Raw genomic sequence first — 21,777 nt, 5'->3', positions numbered from 1 at the left:
TCTTTCCCTCTCACATGCATTCATTATTCTTTCAAAAAATGTTTGTTGAGTGCTTGCAACATGCTTGTTGTTGAGACTAGCAGGATGAATTAAACACCATCCTTTACTTTGTTTTTAGAGAGATAGCATGATATAATGAACACATTATGGACTTTGAAATAGACTTATTGAATCCTGACTCTGGTGATTTGCTGCATTACTTTTGAGCCTTGTAGGCCTTGAAGGATGAGTATGGCTTAAATAAGACAAAGATGGTAGGCTGGGGAAAGACATTGTATCCCATGAATGGCATGAGTAAGCCTTAGCATTATTAAAGTACAAGGCCTACCTAGGGAAAAAAGATTAAAGTGATTAAAATGGAAGTTTTCAAATTTTGGGAGGTTGCTAAAATGGGACATCTCATCTATTTTTAAAAAGCTGTAAAATATTCTTTTGAAAAAAGTAACATGTACCCACCCATGTTAAAAAATTACAAACAGTACAGAGTATATGGTGAAAAATAAGTCCTCCCACCCCTGATCTCAAGTCCTCCTTCACTTAGGCAAACGTTGTTAACAATTTCTTAAGAACTCTTCCAGAAATTTTTTCTCATGCACACACAAATAGGTGTGTGTGCATGTGTGTCACTTTTGACAGGGAGAATGGTTGGAAATGCAAATGGTGGCATACTCTACCTAGCTATATCTTTTAAAGTTCATGTGCTGTCAGCACATCCTTTACCTCATCCTTTAGGTACCTACATAGCATTGTAATGCATGGATGTATATAATCCCTGTCTTGATGGAAAACTTTTTAATTAAGTCCCCTTGGTATCTGATATATTCTTCCCAGAAGCAGTATTGCAGTACATGTCATTTGCCACCAGAGAAGCCCTGAAGTCAAATTTTGATTAGTGAAATTCCACCAGATTTTTTTGGGGGGGATAACTTTGTCAGTAATACGGGAGATGGTTTGAAAGAGGTGAAAAGAGATGAAATAGTAATTTGGAGGCTGTTCTGTCTTAGGCTAGAGATTATGGGGATCTAAACCTAGGATAAGTAGAATTGAAGAGGATGGGGTTGGAAGAGGGGAAGAGGATTTTTTGCAATAAAAGTATACAAATGATGCAAACTTAGATATGAATGTTATTTTAGAAGGATAACTCTGAAGTATGAAAATTTTCGTCACCAGCTCATCAAAATCAAGTATTGAATTAGGCTCACTGTGAGCTTTTTATCCCTTAGATTACCCCAACACCGGTCAGTTTTTTGTTTGCCTGCTTTTAAAGTAAAAGTAGGCTTTTCATCCTTTGAAAGCTCTTTGAGGGAAAAATTATGTCCATTGCATGCAACAATGCCTAGAATATATGCCTTCAGTAAATACTTGTTGAATGAATGAATGCCTTTCAGAAAGAAAGTACAGTAATTCTTATTGGGGCTTCCCTGGTGGCGCAGTGGTTGAGAGTGCGCCTGCCGATGCAGGGGATACGGGTTCGTGCCCCAGTCTGGGAGGATCCCACATGCCGCGGAGCGGCTGGGCCCGTGAGTCATGGCCGCTGAGCCTGCGCATCCGGAGACTGTGCTCCGCAACGGGAGAGGCCACAGCAGTGAGAGGCCCCGCATACTGGAAAAAATAAAAAAATAAAAAAATAATAATAATAATTCTTATCTTTTTAGTTAAATTTCATATTTCAGAAAGATCAGATTTTGCTTCCAACTGTGAACTGCCTGTTATGATATATCAAATATTTGAAGTTTTATTTTGGAATTAGATGTAATTGCCTCTGTGCCAAGAGTGAAGATGGTTTATTTTTATTTTTTTAAAATAAATTTATTTTATTTATTTATTTTTGGCTGTGTTGGGTCTTCGTTGCTGTGCGCGGGCTTTCTCCAGTTGCGGCAAGCGGGGGCCACTCTTCGTTGAGGTGCGCGGACCTCTCATTGCAGTGGCTTCTCTTGTGTGCAGAGCACAGGCTCTAGGTGCACAGGCTTCAGCAGCCGTGGCACGCAGGCTCAGTAGTTCTGACCCGCGGGCTCCAGAGCACAGGCTCAGTAGCTGTGATGCGTGGGCCCAGTTGCTCTGCAGCACGTGGGATCTTCCCGTGCTCAAACCCGTGTACCCCACATTGGCAGGCAGATTCCCAACCACTGCGCCACCAGGGAAGCCCCTGAAAATGCTTTTAGAATGCCATATTTCCCAGGGTCACGGCATAAGCCTCGGAGGCAGAAGACCTTGGAACTCTGCTTTCCCTTTGTTGGCCTTTGGTCTGTTTCTGTGTCCCAACATCTGGGGTAGGGGGCGTTCTAGGTTGTATTTTGTTGGTAGACCTTAATCCTTTAATCATTTTCTAGGTTCTCTCCCTACGTGGCCTCATTTTTTTTTAAGATGTGATATGTCTTTCAGGAAAAATTGCTAGCTAGCTCCTTGTACATATACAGAGGCATGTAAGAAATTTATGGTCATAAGAATGTTTTGAAGTTTCATATCTTATAATAGAAATTCTGACTCCATTATTAAAATCGCTTGTAAAATGTGGAACAGTTTTCATTTTTGACTTAAACTGACTTTTACAAAGGTTGATCTAAACAAGAAATTTAGAAAAATTCAGAATATTGGCATATTTTATAAGATAAAAAGTATAAGAAAGAAGTATAAATGGAAATTGATAGTCAAGACTCTACTTAATGTCTAATTAGTGCTATTTTAAAAACTGTTTTGGCATATAATTGATGTAGAATAGACTGCACATATTTAAGGTGTATAATTTGATAAGTTTGGACATTTGTATACACTTGTGAAACCATCACCACAATCATAATGAACAAAACCATCATGCTCTAAAGTTCTCTGTGCTCCTTTTGATTTTTGTATTCTTATATATATTCTTTGAGCTTTCTTGTGAGATATCATTAAGTTACTTGCAAACAATTTCATCCTTTTGGGTCTTTGTTAGACAGGACCAGAACAGTGTTTATACTGGGACTAATTAATTCCCCATTATGTTCTTCTGGGTAGTCTGTTCACTGCCCCAGGAATCATGGCATTTTCCAGTCTGGCTGGTAGGAAGGGGCACTATTCCCAACCCTGTGTGAGCTCTGGGCACATTTTCCCCTAAACTTTTTTGGTAGATCTTTCCTTGGCTGTAGTGGTTTCCACATACACATGCACTGATCAGTGCGAACCTGAGTACTCGAGGGAAACCCTTGAGATTCAAGGCGAATCTCTTCAGAGTCTTCATTCTGTATTTTTCTCTCTTCTCCTGTACTCTGTCCCATGAACTGTAGCCTCTTTGATCTTCTTGGACTCTGAGCTCCTTATGAACTCACAGCTCAACCTGATTTTCTTTTCTTGCACAGCACCTGTGAAACTCTCAAAGCAGTCAGTCAGGGCCCACCTCATTTGTTTCTGCTTGTCAGGGATCAACTCTCCTTTTTTGCCTGTCGTCCTGTGCCTTAAAAGTGGTTGTTTTATATATATAGTACAGTTCTTTCATGGTCTCAGGCAAGAGGGTACAACCGCTCCCTGTTACTCCGTCTTGGCCGGAAATGAAATCCCTGCTTAATGCTTATTTTAAATGATCATGGTTTTTGTGCCAGAATGTGGTAGTATTTTTCTGTAGAGGGCTGTTGTATGTGACTTAATGATCCATTGTTGCCTGTACGATAGTGATTGCCATATAGGTTTTTCTTTAAGCTGTCATGTATAGTTTCATTAGGAAGACTGGCTTTGCATAGTTGAATAGTTACCTCTTAAAAGTGTGTTTTAAACCTTATAATATTAGGAGATAAGTTACTATTATCTTAGGTCTTACATGGTTAAGCAGTGTATTGCTTATTATAGTAGAGATTTTGGGGCATGTTTCACAAATTGATTAGTAAAACCTTTTGTTTAAAATCTTTGCTTATACTTCACTGAAGTGTTTGTTAGGTGGAAAACTCTTAGTTTTTAAAATAGGCTATTACAAAGTTAATACTGAATTTCTGTTTTACATTATTATAGAATTATGGCATTCCACCTACTATAAATATACATAATTCAAAATAATAGTAACAAATTAATTTGTAATATTTCAGTTTCAGGAACTCTTATCAATAAATCTAGAATGGGAATCAGAAATTTGAGATGCTACTTCTCATCCTACCTCTTTTGATGCATTTAGGTTGTTTAAACCTCTGTTTTTCATTATTTACAAAAGAATTGTTTTTTAAAAAGGCATTTTTAAAGATTAATTATCTTTGAAACACTAGCAGTGCTTTATAAACTGTATTCTGCAAAATGCTGCTGACCTAAAAATTTTGGTGTTTGTTCAACAGTAGAGACATGATTCTCTTGTCAGATCAATGAGAAAATGAGTTAATATTAGACAGGTGTTTTTAAAAAAACGAAACTCATTTTGTGAATAATGGTGTCCATTACAGTGTTCATACCACATCTCTTACTATGACTGTAGAGGTATTAGTTGCTATTCATGTTTATACTTTGACATTTTGTCTCTTATTTGTGGCATTTGAATGCAGTATTTTCAACAAGTTTCACTGCATCTATACAATATCTCATTTCAGCTGATACAAATCCTGTAAGGATTGGGGCAATATATCAATATGAAACTAAGCAAGCCTGTGCCAGTTCTTTAAAGATCTCATAGGTAGAACTTTTGGCAAGGTTTAACACATATATATATTAAGCATAGACCAAAGGTAAAAAAGAAGGAAGATAACATTTATTCAGTACTGTTATATGCTGTGTACTGTGTTAGATACTTCACTTTGATACTTGGAGACTGGTGGTATTACTGAAGTTTGGGCAGGTCGGATGTTTTGCTCTTGGTTAGAAAGCTCGTAAGTGACAAGAGTTGGGATTCAGTTCCTTGTCTTTTTTTATTTCAAAACCTAGACTCTCCGCTCTAACATACTGCCTGTGGAAGAAGTAGTGTCATCAAAAATGAAATGAATAAACAGAAATGTTTCAAATTCTGTTGAACTGGTGAAATTAGATAATATATGCCCCAAAGAAATTAGTTTCTTAATTATGTTAATTTAATCCTCACCTATTTTCAGAAGGACTTGGAATAAGGCGTACATTTGAAGTCTGATATTCTTCCTAAAGGCTTTAGGATTGAGTTACTTTTAGAGCTTTACTTTTACTTTCCTTCTGAATTCTTGAAACTTAAAGTTTACATTTATTAGCGCGCTTTCATTGTTGTGCATAGTGAAATTATTCCAAAAATATTTGCGTTCCTGCTGTGTGGCAGGTGTTCTGGTAGGCATTCAGCATGAACCATATAATCAGGGGTATACATTTTTAACAGATGTGTCATTCTTTCATTACTGAAATATTGTTATCACTATTATTATAAATATTGCTTTTGGTCCTATTTATTGGGAGTCTCTTGATTCGCTCTGATATTTTGACTTTCAGTTTTTCAGAGCAAAAACCCACCTTTTCCACCCCAGGACAGATATAGCTCCTTTGGTCTAAAGAGGCCCCATTCATTTTACAGTACTTCCCTTGTCTGTGTCTTGTGGAGTGTGTTTTACATAAAACAATGACAATCATGTTCATAATTAATAAGCCTAACCTAGCCTTAATTATAGTGTTGTATTGTTTAGTCTTCTGCATTGAATTAAACAGAGATGGAGGGGATGTAAATTTAATAATTCACGCAGAGCCCTCCAGTCACTTCAGCCCCAAACATATAGTCTTGATTATACACAATGCTGCTGTCTCCTATGCCTTTGCTCCTGTGTTATCCTACTATGCAGTATCGTCCCTCCACAGAACTTTCTTTTCTGCTTTCTTAATGTCTACTTGCACTGTCTCTTTCAGCCCAGGTATCACATCTGGGACACTCTTTGCTTCCTGTGTTTCCACTTCCTCCCATCTGCCACAGCCTTGTTAGGATCACCTCTGTGTTGCCACAACATCTTAGATATCTCTATTATTGTCTTTTTATTTCATGTCTCTTTCTCTTATCATACTGAGCTCCTGCAAGGAATTATCTGTTCCTTTTTTTTATCCTTATATTTTCATTGTCCAGCACAGTACCTGGCAAACAACAGATGTTTGTTACATATTTTATGAATGTATAAATAAATGGCATTGATTTTTATATATTTAAAAAGCTTTAAGTTGCAGGTTTTAAATGTTTTGTCTATCATAAAATATTTCTTTCAGCACCTGTATTATTGTTCTGAAAGACTCTTAGGTAGATTTTTCTCTTGAAATTGTGAAAAAAGTTATTTGAAGCCATATTTGTATAATGACATTCAAGTGGCCACAGTAAGATTATTTTCTAATCTCCACTATCCCTCTATCTCTTAAGATACAGATCTTATGAATGAGACAGAGTAAAGGACTTTAGGCTGGATAAAGATTAGGATTCCCTGCTGGCTTGTAATTATCAGAATCTGGATGGTTATTTATTTGAATGAAATGATGCATACATTGTGTACATCAAAAGTAAAGCACATGTGATTGTTAGAGGAATGTTTGAACTCCCCAGTGGGATGTCATGGGGTATGTTTATAAACTCCCACTAAGCAGTAGTTTTACAATGGAATTTCACTGGCATTGAGATAATAATTTGCACAGTCAAATTACCTCTTTACAAAAACCCAGGGAATCATGAGGGTCTAATCCTTTATTAATGTCAACCCACAGGCTGCAAGAAAGCGTAAGATTGCCATTCGAAAAGCCCAGGGGAAAAATGTGGAGGCCATTCGGGAACTGAATGAGTATCTGGAACAGTGAGTGTCTTACAAGAGGATTGTGTTTTGTTATTCTGATAAATCTTTTTTAATTAAAATGGAATTTGCATTTGATTTTCCTATTTGCCTCCATGCTGTTCATTTATAGAATATCTACACACTTACTTTTTTTCCCTTTCCTCTCACCAGATTTGTTGGAGACCAAGAAGCCTGGCATGAACTTGCAGAACTTTATATCAATGAACATGAGTAAGTCGTTAACATAAAATTTCGTTAAGGAGTGCAATTTTCATCACTATATAAGTTCAGAAGGCATAGTAGTTTCTAAAGGATTGGTGAGAACTATGAATCACGTCATTTTAAATTAGCAAAATAAATAAATGAAGAAAAACAAATTGACAGTTTGTTATAATATGTGAATTGCTTTAAGTAGTCATTTGTGTTTTGCTAAATTATTTTTGTTTGGGAAATGAGTTTTCTTTGAAATACAGATGGCATTCTTTGGAGTTAGAAAGGCATGTATGTGCTGAGCTAAGGTTATTTTTAGTGAATCAAAATTGTGAATTTTTAGAATTTAAATTGTTCTTACATACAAAGAGTATTATACTCCCTGCTGTTTAAAAATTCTGTCAATTGTATGCATTTATTAGCCTTAGTGCTAAGAGAATCAACTCTTCCAAAGTAGAAGCATTCTGTTGCCTGGGTAAAAAACCAAGAATAATCAAGAATGTTGAATGCTGTAGGAACTTGCTTATTGGATATTTAATGTTTTTGTTAGCTTTTTTTTTATTGCAGTGACAGGAGGAAATCCCAGTGTGAGAGGATTAGCCCAGTCTTAGAGCAAGTTTTCTAATATCACAGCATTAACGCTAACCTCTATCTAGAGGCAGGCTTTTTTTCCTCTTTTTTCTTAGTGAGGAGTCTGAAGTATATCACATTGTTTCTTTCCTTCCTTTTCAGAGAACAGAATCAGATTCTCATGCACATATTCTTACTGTGCACGAATACTTAGAATACTTGACCTCATTCTCATAGTACAAATAGCTGACATAGGAAATAATATCGAATGAAGATATTTGTCTCTTGCCTTTTCTCAGGGGTATATATGTATGTGAAATAGAGTTGATGTATTATCTGTGTAATTCTAATAAAAGTGGCGGCAAAAATAAAATGTCACTTAATGTGTACTATATTCTGGGAACCATTTTTCATTTCTCTATTATATATGCTGGCTATCAGATTCTCTTTGTTTTTTGTTAGGAAGTTATTTCCTGAATCATGTTTGGATGCTTGTATGATCATATTTGTAAATATACTTAGCTTTCTCTTATGTATGTAAGAGTGGTAGTGTATTTGGTTAAATGGTAATGTTTCTATTTTTCATTGTTTTAAAGTCAACATTTATAAAGTATTTTTTTTAATGTAAATTATTTGTATGCTGGAAACTATAAAATATTAATTAAAGAAATTAAAGAACACCTAAATAATACCAAATTCATAGATTGGAGGCTCAGTATTGTTTTGTTTTTTTGTTTTTTAGGGTTTTGTTTTTGGTTTTGTTTTTATTGAAGTATAGTTGATTTACAATGTTGTGTTAGTTTCAGGTATACAGCAAAGTGATTCAGTTACACATACATATAATAATTAGCTTTATTTAAATTTTTCCTTGGGCTAAATTCTTAGAAGTAGAATTACTTGATTAAATGATATGCACATTTTCAGTGGTTTTGATAAATCATTCCTAGATGTGCACTAGAAAGGTAGTGTCAATTTACTCTCACATCAGCAATTATTAGAATGTCCACTTAACAACACCGGGCACTACTGTTCTTTCTAATCTTTGCAAATTTTGATAAGTGAAAATTGTTTATACTTTTTTTAAGAGCTCTTTATGTAAATGATATGAGCCTTTGTCCTGTCAAGAATATATCCTTGTTTATTATGTCTTTTTAATATTGATTTTTTTAACTTATAGGAAGTTTATATTTTTAGATGGTCAGATATATCAATTTATATTGCTTTCAGGTTTTCTGTCCTCTAAGAACTATATAAATATATCACCTCTGTTTTTTTCTTCTACTTCTTTATCAGTTTTACCTTTTTACATGTATTTGTAATATTTCTATATTTAGTTCTCAAATAGGTTATACTTTATTTTTAACCTGTCATTAAATTTATTATTATTTACCTCACCTTGTAATAGCCACATTCAGTTTTGCTTTGTTTTGCGTCTCTAACGAGTTTATTGAGATAGAGTTGGAAGTATATTTAAGAGAAATGAACTGAAGAATCACAAGAAATCAAGAGATACAAAGACAGAAAAGCACCTGAAAAATAGTTTCTTTTCATGGGAAATGATACTTATATTCTGCCTACCCTTTTATCGTGTATTACAAAACTCTTTTTGGTCTTGAAGCTAGTTACTTGCACAATGTCTGTTTATTTTTTCTAATTGAACACTTAGAAGGGATATTCAGATTTACAGTGAGTGGAAATAAATGTCTTCAGATTTTTTGAAACTGTATGAAAATCAGAATGTTCACTTAATTCATTTAACTTGTTTGAGCAAGTCATTGTCTTCAGTAGGGTATTGTTGGTACAAATAGTAAGTTACTGTGGAATGTCAGTTTACCACAGTTTTTTGTGGACCCGGTGGCAAAAATGTACCAATTTAGGAATTGCTTGATATATTTAATATTTTGACATTCTTTTCTTCATATTAATAGTTATAGTAAGTCACAGGCAGCATTGCGAATCTAGATGTAGACTTTTTTACTCCAAATAAATTTCCACAGTAGACTGTTCATATAAGTCTATTCAGTGATTTTATAGAGAGAAAAGGGGATATAGAATTCTGCCACATACTTCTTTTATGTCTTTAAGTTATTTTTATTTAAATTTGCTTCTGATTTATAAATTCTAGATACAGTTATTCTAGTGGTATATGTCACAACACCAGTTGATCACATTGAGACACTTGCTCTAAGTATAAAAAATTAGTCATGATTTATACCTTAACCCCACAGTACATATTATAAACAAAAATATGTATTTTAAACAAAGATACTAGATGTTGTATCAGCAGGGAGCAGTAAGTAAAGATTGATTATGATTGTGATTATTGTAGGTACAGCCTTACTATAAAATTCTATAACAAAGGGAATTATCAGAATCCTGTAAGGAAAAATCACAATGTTGATAAAGCAGTCAAGGAACAAATACTGTAACCTATACATATGCTTTTGTGAGGAACAGAAGAACTTCAAAAACTTTAGTTACTGACTCTAATGTAGTAATAATAGTGGTTATTCTATTTTAAATGGATTCCAATTATTTTTACTTCTCTAAATCTTAGTCTCATGAGTTGTATATAATGAATTAATTTCTTTATATATCTGCAGTGGTATTGGCTATGTACCATCTTGGGAGAACTGAGAAAATAGTCATCACTCAAATCACTTTTGTATGGCTTAATACTCTTGTGTACCCCTGGCTGAGAAAAACTGGATTAGACCATTTCTCACTCCTTCCAGCTCTAAGTTTATTTGATTCTATACTTTATCCACAAAATTAATTTGATTTTATATTTTGTAAAATTGGGGGAAGGTATCCCCTTGTATGTGATACTAAATAATTTTTGAGAAAAATAGCTTGGCATTCATTTTTCATTAGAAACTCCTCTCTGCCCATTTTATCTTACATTATGCTATATAAGAATCAGAGTCACTATTTTGCTCAACCCATTTAAATCTCTAAGAACATTTATTCTTAGTATTAATATGAGTTTTTGGCGTTACCGTAAAGGAACACATTTAGAAGGGAACTATCTTTCTGATGAAGCTGGTGTTTAAGGTAGAGACGACTTCCCCTTCTACACAATGATGAATAAATATCAGATAGGTAGTCACAATACTTTTGTTCTACACATTTATTGTCATTTGTTCATTCATTATATAGCTATCATATGTCAAGAACCAATACTAGGTTTTGGGCATAAATATGAAAAGGGCTAAATAGCAGCATGATCTTTGATGAGAATTATATATAAGGTCCTTCATAAATTTAAAATGCTGTGATTTGGGGCTAATCTGCAGGGTATTTTTGGTTCCTTTGGCCCTTTGGGTTTGATTGCTGTACCTGTTTTTATGTTACCATTGACATATTCATCACTACCATCACCACCTCGATTTTTCATCCTGATGTGTAGTGTATATAGGTAGTATGCATTGTGGTTAAGAGTGTAGGCTGTCTGCCTACTTCCTAGGGTTTTGGGGGGATTAAATGAATTAATATTTGTAACACACCTAGAAAAGTGCATGATACATAATGAGTACCTAATAAAAGTTACCTATTATTAGTCAGTATTTCACATGTTTGAAACTGCAACGTATATATTTTGAAAACTATATCAGACATTAGTGTAAAATAGATACCTTTGTATATTGGTGACAGATGTCAAAAATAACTGTAGGTAGCCTTTTTCTGTTGTAATGTCATAACCTCCTCACTGGGACTAAATCTTACAACACCTGTGTTCTTTAGGATTTCCTGTAAATAGGAAGGATATTCACAGGGCTTAAACATATAAAATACATTAAGGGGAATTATAGTCATGTGGTATAAAACTATTTTTCCAGAGCCCTTTGCAGCAGTTTTCTCCTTAGGTTTTCAGTAAAGATTTTGTTTCTCCACCACATGATTAAATAGTAGTAGAGTGCATATCAAAACCACTAACTTGATCTGTTTTTCATGGGTTTAGAAATTCATAACTTAATAACTTTGTATTTGACAGTAACCTTAAATAATGAAAAGTCTTTGTAATAGAATATGTGGGATATGTCTGTAAAGGATTTTTAGTGAATAGAGAATATTTAGTGTTTATTTCCTCATTACACTTTAGCTATTTGAATATTTTATTAAATGATCAGTGGACTTGTAGAAACTATTTTATATGTAACCTGATCCAAGATCTTGAAGCCTGTGTTGTTAATTATGTTTGGATGTCATCCTAGTGAACCAGTTTTAAAAATTTAATATCTCGGGAGTTCCCTGGTGGCACAGTGGTTAAGAATCCGTCTGCCAATGCAGGGGACACAGGTTCGAGCCCTGGACCGGGAAGATCCCACATGCCGTGGAGCAACTAAGCCTGTGCGCCACAACTACTGAGCCTGTGCTCTAGAGCCCTCAAGCCACAACTACTGAGGCCATGTGGCACAGCTGCTGAAGCCTGCGCGCCTAGAGCCCATGCTCCGCAACAAGAGAAGCCACGGCAATGAGAAGCCTGCGCACTGCGTAACCCTTGCTTGGTGCAAATAGAAAGCCCCGCGCGCTGCAATGAAGACCCAACGCAGCCATACATACATACGTACATACATAAAAAAATAAGAAAAAAAGAAAAATATAATATCTCTTGATAGTTCACAGGCTGCTTTAGGATTTAAGCTTCTGTTTATTCATTTCATTAAAAAATATGATATTTGTATTTATGAATTCAAGATAGGTACTTTATTAATAAAGATATTTAAAGTATTTTGGGAATAAAATATGTAATATCACTAAAATTGTTTTAAAATTATTTTAAGGTGTAACTGACATAAAATTTATGACTTTTAAAATTAACTCCTTGATGTTTTTCAGCTATGCTAAAGCGGCCTTTTGTTTAGAGGAGCTTATGATGACTAATCCACACAACCACTTATACTGTCAGCAGTATGCTGAAGTAAGTGTTTTCAAAAACAACAATTGTATGTGATTTTATTTTTGTTGGTGTGGGTATTATTATGGAACTAAGAATATGTCCTTAATGTTAGGCAAGTATATAAATATGTAAGATGTGATGAAAATTGATTTATGGGAGTAAAATTTTTAATACTATAATGGAAATACTGACTTTTCAGTTAAATGCACTTATTTAAAATAGTGAAATTCTTTGTATTTTTCTAATTGCATACTGTATTCTTTCCTAATTATGAATTATGTCACAGTTATCACCATTTAATGGCCTTTAAGGCATTTACAGTGATTACAATTTTTACATCCATATTCTAGGAAATTCTTATTAAGGTCAGTATTTTGGAAAGTAGGAAGTATTTATCTTATTTGATTAACTGTTAAGAATAGCAATACAATTGAATCCTATAAGGTTAAAAGGACTTCATTATTAAGGAATGTCAGTGCAACTAGGAAAGGACAATTCAGTATGAAGTCTAGATTTATAATACTAGTAATAGAAAATAAAGTTGTGAAGCATTTGGAAGACAGTTGAAATAGAAATTATACTGGCTTTTTTATATTGGCAGCATTTTTTTATTTTAAAAACTTAGTGATCTTAATGTTCATAGAATATAATGATTCTGGAGGGTAGGTTATGCTTTAAAGTTTAGATTAGCTTTAACAACTTTAAGATGAATTCTTTTAACATCTTGCATTTGTTTACAGAATATCTGTTTCAATTACTAATGCCTATGGTATGATGAAGCATGCTATATTTCAAAGTAGTAAAATAAACAGGTTTCAGCACTCCGTAATTTTTAACAGGTTAAATATACCCAAGGTGGACTTGAAAATCTTGAACTTTCAAGAAAGTATTTTGCACAGGCATTGAAACTGAACAACAGAAATATGAGAGCTTTGTTTGGACTTTACATGGTGAGTTGAGGTGCATGTTTAATATTATTTTATGAAATGTCATTTAAAGTCCATTAACCATCCCAGTTAATCACTTCCCTCTTTTTTTTTTTTTTTGTATTTCATTGATAAGCATATGATTTTTTTCCTCTAGTTATTTATGAGCAATAGGTTGTAAGGCGGTTATATTTTTGAATGTTAATATATCCCAGCTATTTGACATTTTATTGTCAATTATCTTTTACTATATCAGAATTTAAATCTGCCTTTATGAAATTAAATAGTAAGTAACAGATACAAAGTTATATTATGTATTTTTTATTATTATATTTTTTTTGCGGTACATGGGCCTCTCACTGTTGTGACCTCTCCTGTTGCGGAGCACAGGCTCCGGACGCGCAGGCTCAGCGGCCATGACTCACGGGCCCAGCCACTCTGCGGCACATGAGATCTTCCCGGACCGGGACGCGAACCTGTGTCCCCTGCATCGGCAGGCAGACATTCAACCACTGTGCCACCAGGGAAGCCCGTTGTATTTCTTAATTGTTTTGTTATTCTTGGGTTCATGCCCAACATTTTATTTCTTACCTTAAATTATAATTGTATGAGATATTTTTAAACTATGTTTATAAAAGACATATTAGAAATAAAATCTCTAATGCCAAATTAAAACTTTTTTATGGTATAGAAAAAACAGTTTGTGGTACGCATGTAATTAAATATTTCTTTTGTTTATGTATGCTAAATGATGAGCTTAGAAAAAGTCAGTTAACAAGAGCTATGGGAAATAGAGGAAGAATTTAATGAACTTCAAATTTATATAAAATGAGCTCCTTTCTACAGTCAGAATGACTAGAAAAATAAACTTCTTTAATAGGCCAGTCCTTTGAAATTTTAATTTATCCTAGTCTTTTCATGGACTTTCGGATGAATATTTTGTTGGAGCTCAGTGAAAAGAATTGATTGCAGAAATGGAGGCAGGAAGAAACGTAAATGAAATATTTTTTAGCAAAGATATGGCAAAATATAATTAGAAAACAGATTAAAGGGATTTCAAAAAATTTTTCCTGGATTCTACTAGTGCCAGTTGTAACAGCTTGTAGGTACAGTATGGTAGCAGTGTCTCTTTTACCAAATAAATACTATTTTAAAAAATAAATAAATTACTAATAATAGTAAAAATACATAGTACTTTATGTGTCAGGTGTTGTTATGAGCTCTCTTTTTTATTTTAAATCATTACATCTTTATATCAACTATTTGAGAAGGTACTATTACTACTACCATTTCACAGAAAATGAAACCAAGACACAGAGAGTCCTGATTAATTTGCCCAAGGATGGACACAGAGCTACTAAATGATTGAGCTGGGATTCCAGCTCGGGCAGTTGACTCCAGAATCATTTTCTTAACTACTGCAATCAGATTTTGGCATATAAATTCCTTAGTGGCAGAGAAGGAGACAGAAGGAAAAAGCATATAGCACAGGCTAGGCATTAAAGAAACCACATGGACAGAGCTTCTTAAGATATATTTAAGCATAAGATAAAATTTGTATCTTTCTCTCCCCAGAAATATATACAATTAAAAATAAGAATATGATTTTGAGGGTCTACAGATTCTTGCATGGATCCCAGTTTAACAATCCCTTGTTTAAATACATCTTTAAAAAGGAGATGATGGCTCTAATTGGTTCTTTGCAACATAGTTTGGAAACTCTCAGTGTAGTGAAAAGAGAAATAGGTTGGAAGTGATGATCTCTTTCTGCTTCTAAGACTTTCGTTAACTTACTTTGGTTAAGTCAGTTCACTCCTATTGGACTTAATTTTTTTTTCACCTGTTAATGTAGGAAGTTAGACTAAATTATTTTTGAGGTTCCTTATATTAATATTCAGTAATTCTATAATTCTGACATAGAAAAGTTGAAGTAATTCAGTAATAAGAAATAGCACCAGTAATATCCTACAGTATTTAAGTGATGATGGAATTTTACCTTCAAGGGCTGTGGTAGACAGGTAATAAAATAATTTTAGATATTATTTAAGGTATCCTTTCTCTTCCTACTACCTTGGATTATTCTCCATTTTAAAATATATTTTCATTTCATTTCCCTAATTTCATTCAGCTTTATTTTATTTTAAAAATTGTGTTGATACAGTTTTGAAAAACTCTTTATTATCAGCCCGTTGCAATTATGACCCTTACATGTTTTTGATTGTCTTGGCTACATCAAAGGAGTATTGTTTTTGATGTTTCTTTTTTGTTCTTAGTCTGCAAGTCATATTGCTTCTAATCCCAAAGCAAGTGCAAAAACAAAAAAGGACAACATGAAATATGCTAGTTGGGCAGCTAGTCAAATAAACAGAGCTTATCAGGTTAGTATCGATAATTTTATATTATGACATAGGTCAGTTAATGTATTTCTTAGTTGTTGTTTATGTTTCTACAAACTACAGTGCTAGATGTCTATCATTGAACTTTTGTGCTTTTGGGTCTTTATCAAATGTTTTTTACTTTAGTAAAATAGTAGTTTTACTTTAGTAAAATAGTAACAGGAGTCTGTTACTATTATGATCCCATAATGAGCCTTATCATCTCAGTAGTTCTACATTTGGCAAATAAGAAAAAGTAATTGTAAAAATCCAGAAAGGATAAATTTCATGATGTATTTCAGAGGCAGATTGGGTATGTGAGTGTATTATTAATCAGAGATATCTCAAATAATTTAAAAAAGAGGAAGAAAATCCTAAAAGTAAACTAAGAAGACTATATAACAAAGTTTATATACTCTGTTTACAGTCAGATCTTATCTGAAACATCTCCCCTCATTTTTTAGTTTATTGAAGCTCATCCCTAGGAAATTCTTCAGGAAAGACTCATGGAAAAACTTATCTTCTTACATCTTTCATGTTTGTAACTTATCCGTCTATAGTCTTTATATTTGAAGGACAATTTGACTTTTTATACATCCTTTGCTATTAAATACATTTACCTAAGTATTAAGCATATTGTTCCTTTTTTGTGTGTTTTTTTAGGATAAAATATTGCTGTCAACAAGTTTCATGCCATCCTGATTTTCGTTCTCTAATAAGTGACTTGCACGTTTTGTCAGGTTGCCCAAAGGAATTTTTTTCTTTATCTTTAGAATCCAGTAGTTTCACTATGATAATGTTTTGTTGATATTCTTGGGTCGGTCTTCCCAAATACACTATAGACCTTTTTAATATTTGGATTCAGTGCTCTTTTAATTTGAGGAAAGTTGCTTTTAGAATTATGATTTTGAATTTTTTTTGCTTGATTCCTTAAGTTTTCTTTTTCAGGTGTCCGACTATAAGTTTATTGGATCTCCGTTCACGCTTCCTTTTATCATTCTTTTGTTTTTCAAATCCGTCTGTCATTTTCTGTATTTTATTCCCTTCTTTTTTTTCTGGTAATTTATATGTTTCCTCTTCTTTGTTACAGAGAACTCAAATATGACCTCTCTATATATCTAGTCTTTCTTAGAACTAGGTCAGGTTCAGAATGATTTTTCTGGCTGCAGGCCTCCCTGTGTTCTACCCCTACCAGTCTACAGATCTTGAATTTTGAGGTGGTGTTCTCAGTTTTAAATGTTACATTTTGTTGTTGTTGTTTTTTCTTCTGGGATTTTCTGCCTCTGGGCATCACTACCTCCCACCCTCCCCTTCTCCCCTTATCTGAACCATCTCTCCCTCTTAACCCCAGTGTTTCTGCCCTGTTAAATTTGGTTTCAGTTTCTGTAGTTTTCTTTCAGTGTGAGGTTTTTTTCCTTTTGGAAGAGGGTGTTTGCTGGATAATTCAGAGATTTTGAGGTCTTAGACTATTAGATTTGTTTAATGTCACATTTGCATGCAGTTTTTTTTTTTTGAAGATGTTGGGGGTAGGAGTTTATTAATTTATTTTATTTATTTGTTTTTGCTGTGTTGCATCTTTGTTTCTGTGCGTGGGCTTTCTCTAGTTGTGGCAAGCGAGGGTCACTCTTCATCGCGGTGCGCGGGGCCTCTCACTATCGCGGCCTCTCCTGTTGCGGAGCACAGGCTCCAGATGTGCAGGCTCAGTAGTTGTGGCTTACGGGTTTAGTTGCTCCGCGGCATGTGGGATCCTCCCAGACCAGGGCTCAAACCCGTGTCCCCTGCATTAGCAGGCAGATTCTCAACCACTGTGCCACCAGGGAAGCCCTGCATGCAGTTTTTTATACTTTGATTTGGAGCCTATGAGACTGCCCTAGTTTTGCAAGTCATTGCATCAGTTCATACTTTTTTTTACTTCGGTGGCTTATAGAGTAGTAGGTTGTCCTCTTTTACATCCTGTAGTGCCTACCACATAGCTGTTGAGCTTTTGTAGGTCCTGCTACTGTTGGTGGTATAACAACCTTCTAGGGTTTTGAAGGATTGCCTGCAATATAGTTTTTTTTTGAAAGATGTCTTTGTTGGGTTTGTTTCCTCTTATTTTGGTCTTGGTTTTGGTGCTATTTATTTCTTTGTTTTTGTACTCCTAGTTGGGGAGATTAAAACAATTCAGTGCCCTGTGATCACACCATTTAGTCACTTTTGTGTAGTTTTATTATATATAAGCAAGTCAGAATATCTATAAATATTAGCTAGGCTGTGCTTCTTCAAATGGAGTTTGAGATGGCTCGAGGGGTTCCACACAGAGCAGGCTTGGGGGTTGGGGGTTGGGGGTTGCAAGGGCAGGAGGGATAGTTTGTGATTTAAAAATAAGACGGGGGCTTCCCTGGTTACGCAGTGGTTGAGAGTCCACCTGCCGACGCAGGGGACATGGGTTCGTGCCCCGGTCCAGGAAGATCCCACATGCTGCGGAGCAGCTGGGCCCATGAGCCATGGCCGCTGAGCCTGCACGTCCGGAGCCTGTGCTCCACAACGGGAGAGGCCACAACAGTGAGAAGCCCGTGTACCGCAAAATAAATAAATAAATAAATAAGACTTGGATAATATGAAAATAATAGTATACAAACTACATCATTGTTTTAAAGATATTTTTGAGAAACAACTAACTGCTCAGGGAGTGCTTTTTTTGACACGGCATGACTATATTTCTAAAACCAATTTTTATTAAATTATAACGTACATAGAAAAATGAACCCAAGTCACAAAGATACATTCCAATGAATTATACAAGTAAATGTATCCAGGTTAATAAATAGAAACATTACAACACCCCAAACCTTCCTGGTACCTTCTTTCAAATTCTACTCCTTGTATTCCCCTCAAAAGTACAAATTTATAATCCCATAGTTTTGGCTTTTTTTTGAAATTTATAGAATCATACAGTATGTATTTATTTTTGTCTGGCCTATTTCATGATTTATGAGTTTTATCTTTGTTTAAGTTTGTAGTTCATTCATGTTCATTGTACTGTAGTCTATTATATGAACATACTATAATTTATTCAGTTTTTTTAAAATTTATTTTATTTACTTATTTATATTTGGCTGTGTTGCATCTTCGTCGCTGCTCACGGGCTTTCTCTAATTGTGGCAAGCGGGAGCTACTCTTCTTTGCAGTGTGCAGGCTTCTCATTGTGGTGGCTTTTCTTGTTGCAGAGCATGGGCTCCAGGCACACGGTCTTCAGTAGTTGCAGCACGCAGGCTCAGTAGTTGTGGCTCATGGGCTTTAGAGCACAGGCTCAGTAGTTGTGGCGCATGGGCTTAGTTGCTCCGCGGCATGTGGGATCTTCCTGGACTGGGGCTCGAACCCGTGTCCCCTGCATTGGCAGGCGGATTCTCAGCCACTGTGCCACCAGGGAAGCCCCTTTATTCAGTTGTTGGTAGGCGTTTGGATTATTTCCTGTTTGGGGCTATTATGAATAATACTACACTGATATTGCTGTACAAGTCTCTTGGTGTATATGTACATGTACTTCTTAGGGGTGTGTACCTTTGAGTGGAAATACTGGGTCATAGGATGTACATGTATCTAACTGAAGTAGATAAAGCTGGTTTTCCAGATTACTTGTTTATAGTCCCACCAGCAGTGTTTGAGCGTTCTCATAGTTCCACATTTTCACCAACACATCCTTCTGTCAGTTTTTGTAATTATAGTCATTCTGGTATATGTGTAGTGGTATCTTCATGGTTTTGTTTTGTATCTCCTTGATGACCAGTGAGGTTGAACACTTTTTCATGTTTATTGGCTGTTTGGATATCTTCTTTCATGAAGTCTATGTTTTTCATTGGTTTATGACTTTTTATTTTGTTTTTTAGTTTTTTGATTATGGGCCCTTTGTTCATTATATGTGTAGCAGATCTTTTTAACTCCTTAGTTGCAATCACTCTCAAATGATTTTGATGAAGAAAGTTTTGAAGATTATCTTCACCCTAATCGTTCATTTCCTTTATGGTTTGTCTTTTATGTTCTGCTTAAGAAATCATTTGCTACTGATGGTCATAAAGATAATCTTGTGTGTCTTTGGAGTTTTTTTTCTTCTACTTTTCACATTTAGATCCACAATCCATATGGAACTGATTTTTATGTATTATTTGAAAATAGAGGTCTGTTTCCCCCCTGCGTAGCTTTCCAGTGTTTCTATCTCTGTATTCTGTCATGAGTCCCATTCTATGGAAGCTGCTACCTTTTCATAGTTGAGAGAGAACACAGATGCATGAGCTGTATCGTCTGGCTTCCAAGTTTGGCTCTGACATGTAGTCATGGACAAATTACATACCATCTCTGGGCCTAGCTTTTCATTTGCAAGATGGACATAATAAAAGTTTTCTGAGTATTAAAGGAGTTGATACATACTTTTTACCATATCACAGTAATACACCTTATATTGTGTTTACTAATTGCATGCTGTAAGTTCACTTTATGATGGCTGCTATTTTTATTGCAATTACAGTAGCAGTAACAACAATAACAGTTATAATAGCAAACAAAATTTATTATAAGGTAGGTACTTTTCCTGTTTTACAAATGAGGAAATTAAGGCATGAAAGATTAAATAACTTTCTCCAAGGTGACATAACTGGTTATTAACAGGAGCAGTTTTCAAACGTAGGCAGCCTGACTCCAAGTTTGATGCTCTTAATGGCCACAATATACTGCCTTTATAAAGAGATGTCAGGTATAAATGTTTCTAAAACTGTAATTATAGTTTCCAACTCCCTTCTTAGTTATTTTCTCATGTGAACAAGTGATATGCTACCCTCGTTTCCCTTTCATTTCAGACCCAAGGCTCTCCATAGTAACTAAATTTAGAGTTTCATTTTGTTTGTTTGTTTTTCCTCTTTTTCACTGTCTCTTCAGTAATGCAAGACCAGGCAAGCATGCCCTTCCCTGCCATATGAGATGCACTTTACCATTAGACATGAATCCTTCATTTCGATATTTTAAGTCATTGTTCATATATCCAAACCCTATTCGTTAGTAATATTTTCCCTCCCTGCCATTCTCTTTAAACAAATTTTTTTAAATTGTCTTATTAGATCCATTCTCTTTTCATAGACTTATTTTGTAAAGTCTCAGTGTTTTTGGAAAGAGCTCTGAGAATATCATCTGTGCTCTTCAGTCTTTGACTTTGGCACCATAAACTCCATAGTACCCAGTGATGTTTTACACATCTTTCCTGAAGGTATGATTTGCCTTTTCTTGACTCTAAGGGAAAGTATAGTATAAGGAATTTTTGTAAGTTTCTGTCATCTTGGATACCACTCCAAAAAGATAACATCTCTCCGTTGATAATGTCAGGTTTCTGTATAGCAGCCTAAAATACCTCTCAATTAGGAATCACCCATCATGCAAAATTTATTTTTGCCTCTAGACACTAGTAACATTTTTTTTGTTTGTTTTTGTTTGGCTGCACTGCGTGGCATGCAGGATCTTAGTTCCCTAACCAGGGATCAAACCTGTGCCGCCAGCAATAGAAGTGCAGACAGAGTCTTAACCACTGGACCACCGGGGAAGTCCCAGTAACGGGTTTTAAATAAAATCTTTTGTTGCTTTTGAAATTTTCATCTCTATGCTTTTTCTACAGAAGTTGGTGATTTTCTTCATGTGAATCAGATTTCATAAATATTTGTATCTATTGCCTTTTGCTAACATAGTGGTTTAAAATAATGACTTATTTGCTTATGAATCTGTAGGTATCATGTAGGCTTGCGCTCAGTTGAGTAATTCTACAGGTCTATAGTGGGCTTATTTTTTTTTCTCCTCTATGCTAGTGGTTGATGGCCTTACTTAAATGTCTGATGGTTGGCTCTCTGTCAGCTGAGGGTGCTGGGCTTTGTATTTCCCATTTGGCAAGCTAACTTGGACTTATTCACATGATGGTTTCAGGGTTCCAGGAGCAGCAAACAGGCAAACTACAGCGCCCAAGGGTGTTTTGAGCCTCTGGTTGTGTCACATATGGCTAATATTCCATTGAGCAAAACAAGTCACATGGTGAACCCAGATACAGGGGATATAATATTTCACCTCTCAATCGGAAG

The 21,777-nt window shown here is 35.0% G+C and overlaps 1 protein-coding gene across 1 annotated transcript in view; it reads left to right on the top strand.

The window, feature by feature from the left end:
• EMC2 (ER membrane protein complex subunit 2) overlaps positions 1–21,777 on the top strand; it is a 51,803-nt gene that overhangs the window by 23,027 nt on the left and 6,999 nt on the right. The window contains exons 6-10 of the mRNA XM_007446530.1: positions 6,640–6,725; positions 6,876–6,935; positions 12,324–12,405; positions 13,224–13,334; positions 15,584–15,688. Of these exons, the coding sequence (XP_007446592.1) occupies positions 6,640–6,725; positions 6,876–6,935; positions 12,324–12,405; positions 13,224–13,334; positions 15,584–15,688 (444 nt within the window). The remainder of the gene's footprint in view (positions 1–6,639; positions 6,726–6,875; positions 6,936–12,323; positions 12,406–13,223; positions 13,335–15,583; positions 15,689–21,777) is intronic.

This window comes from Lipotes vexillifer, unplaced genomic scaffold, assembly GCF_000442215.2.
Source record: "Lipotes vexillifer unplaced genomic scaffold, Lipotes_vexillifer_v1.1 scaffold327, whole genome shotgun sequence".
NCBI lineage: Eukaryota > Metazoa > Chordata > Mammalia > Artiodactyla > Lipotidae > Lipotes > Lipotes vexillifer.
Note: the sequence above shows the minus strand (reverse complement) of the source record. Positions and strands in the feature narration are given on the sequence as shown.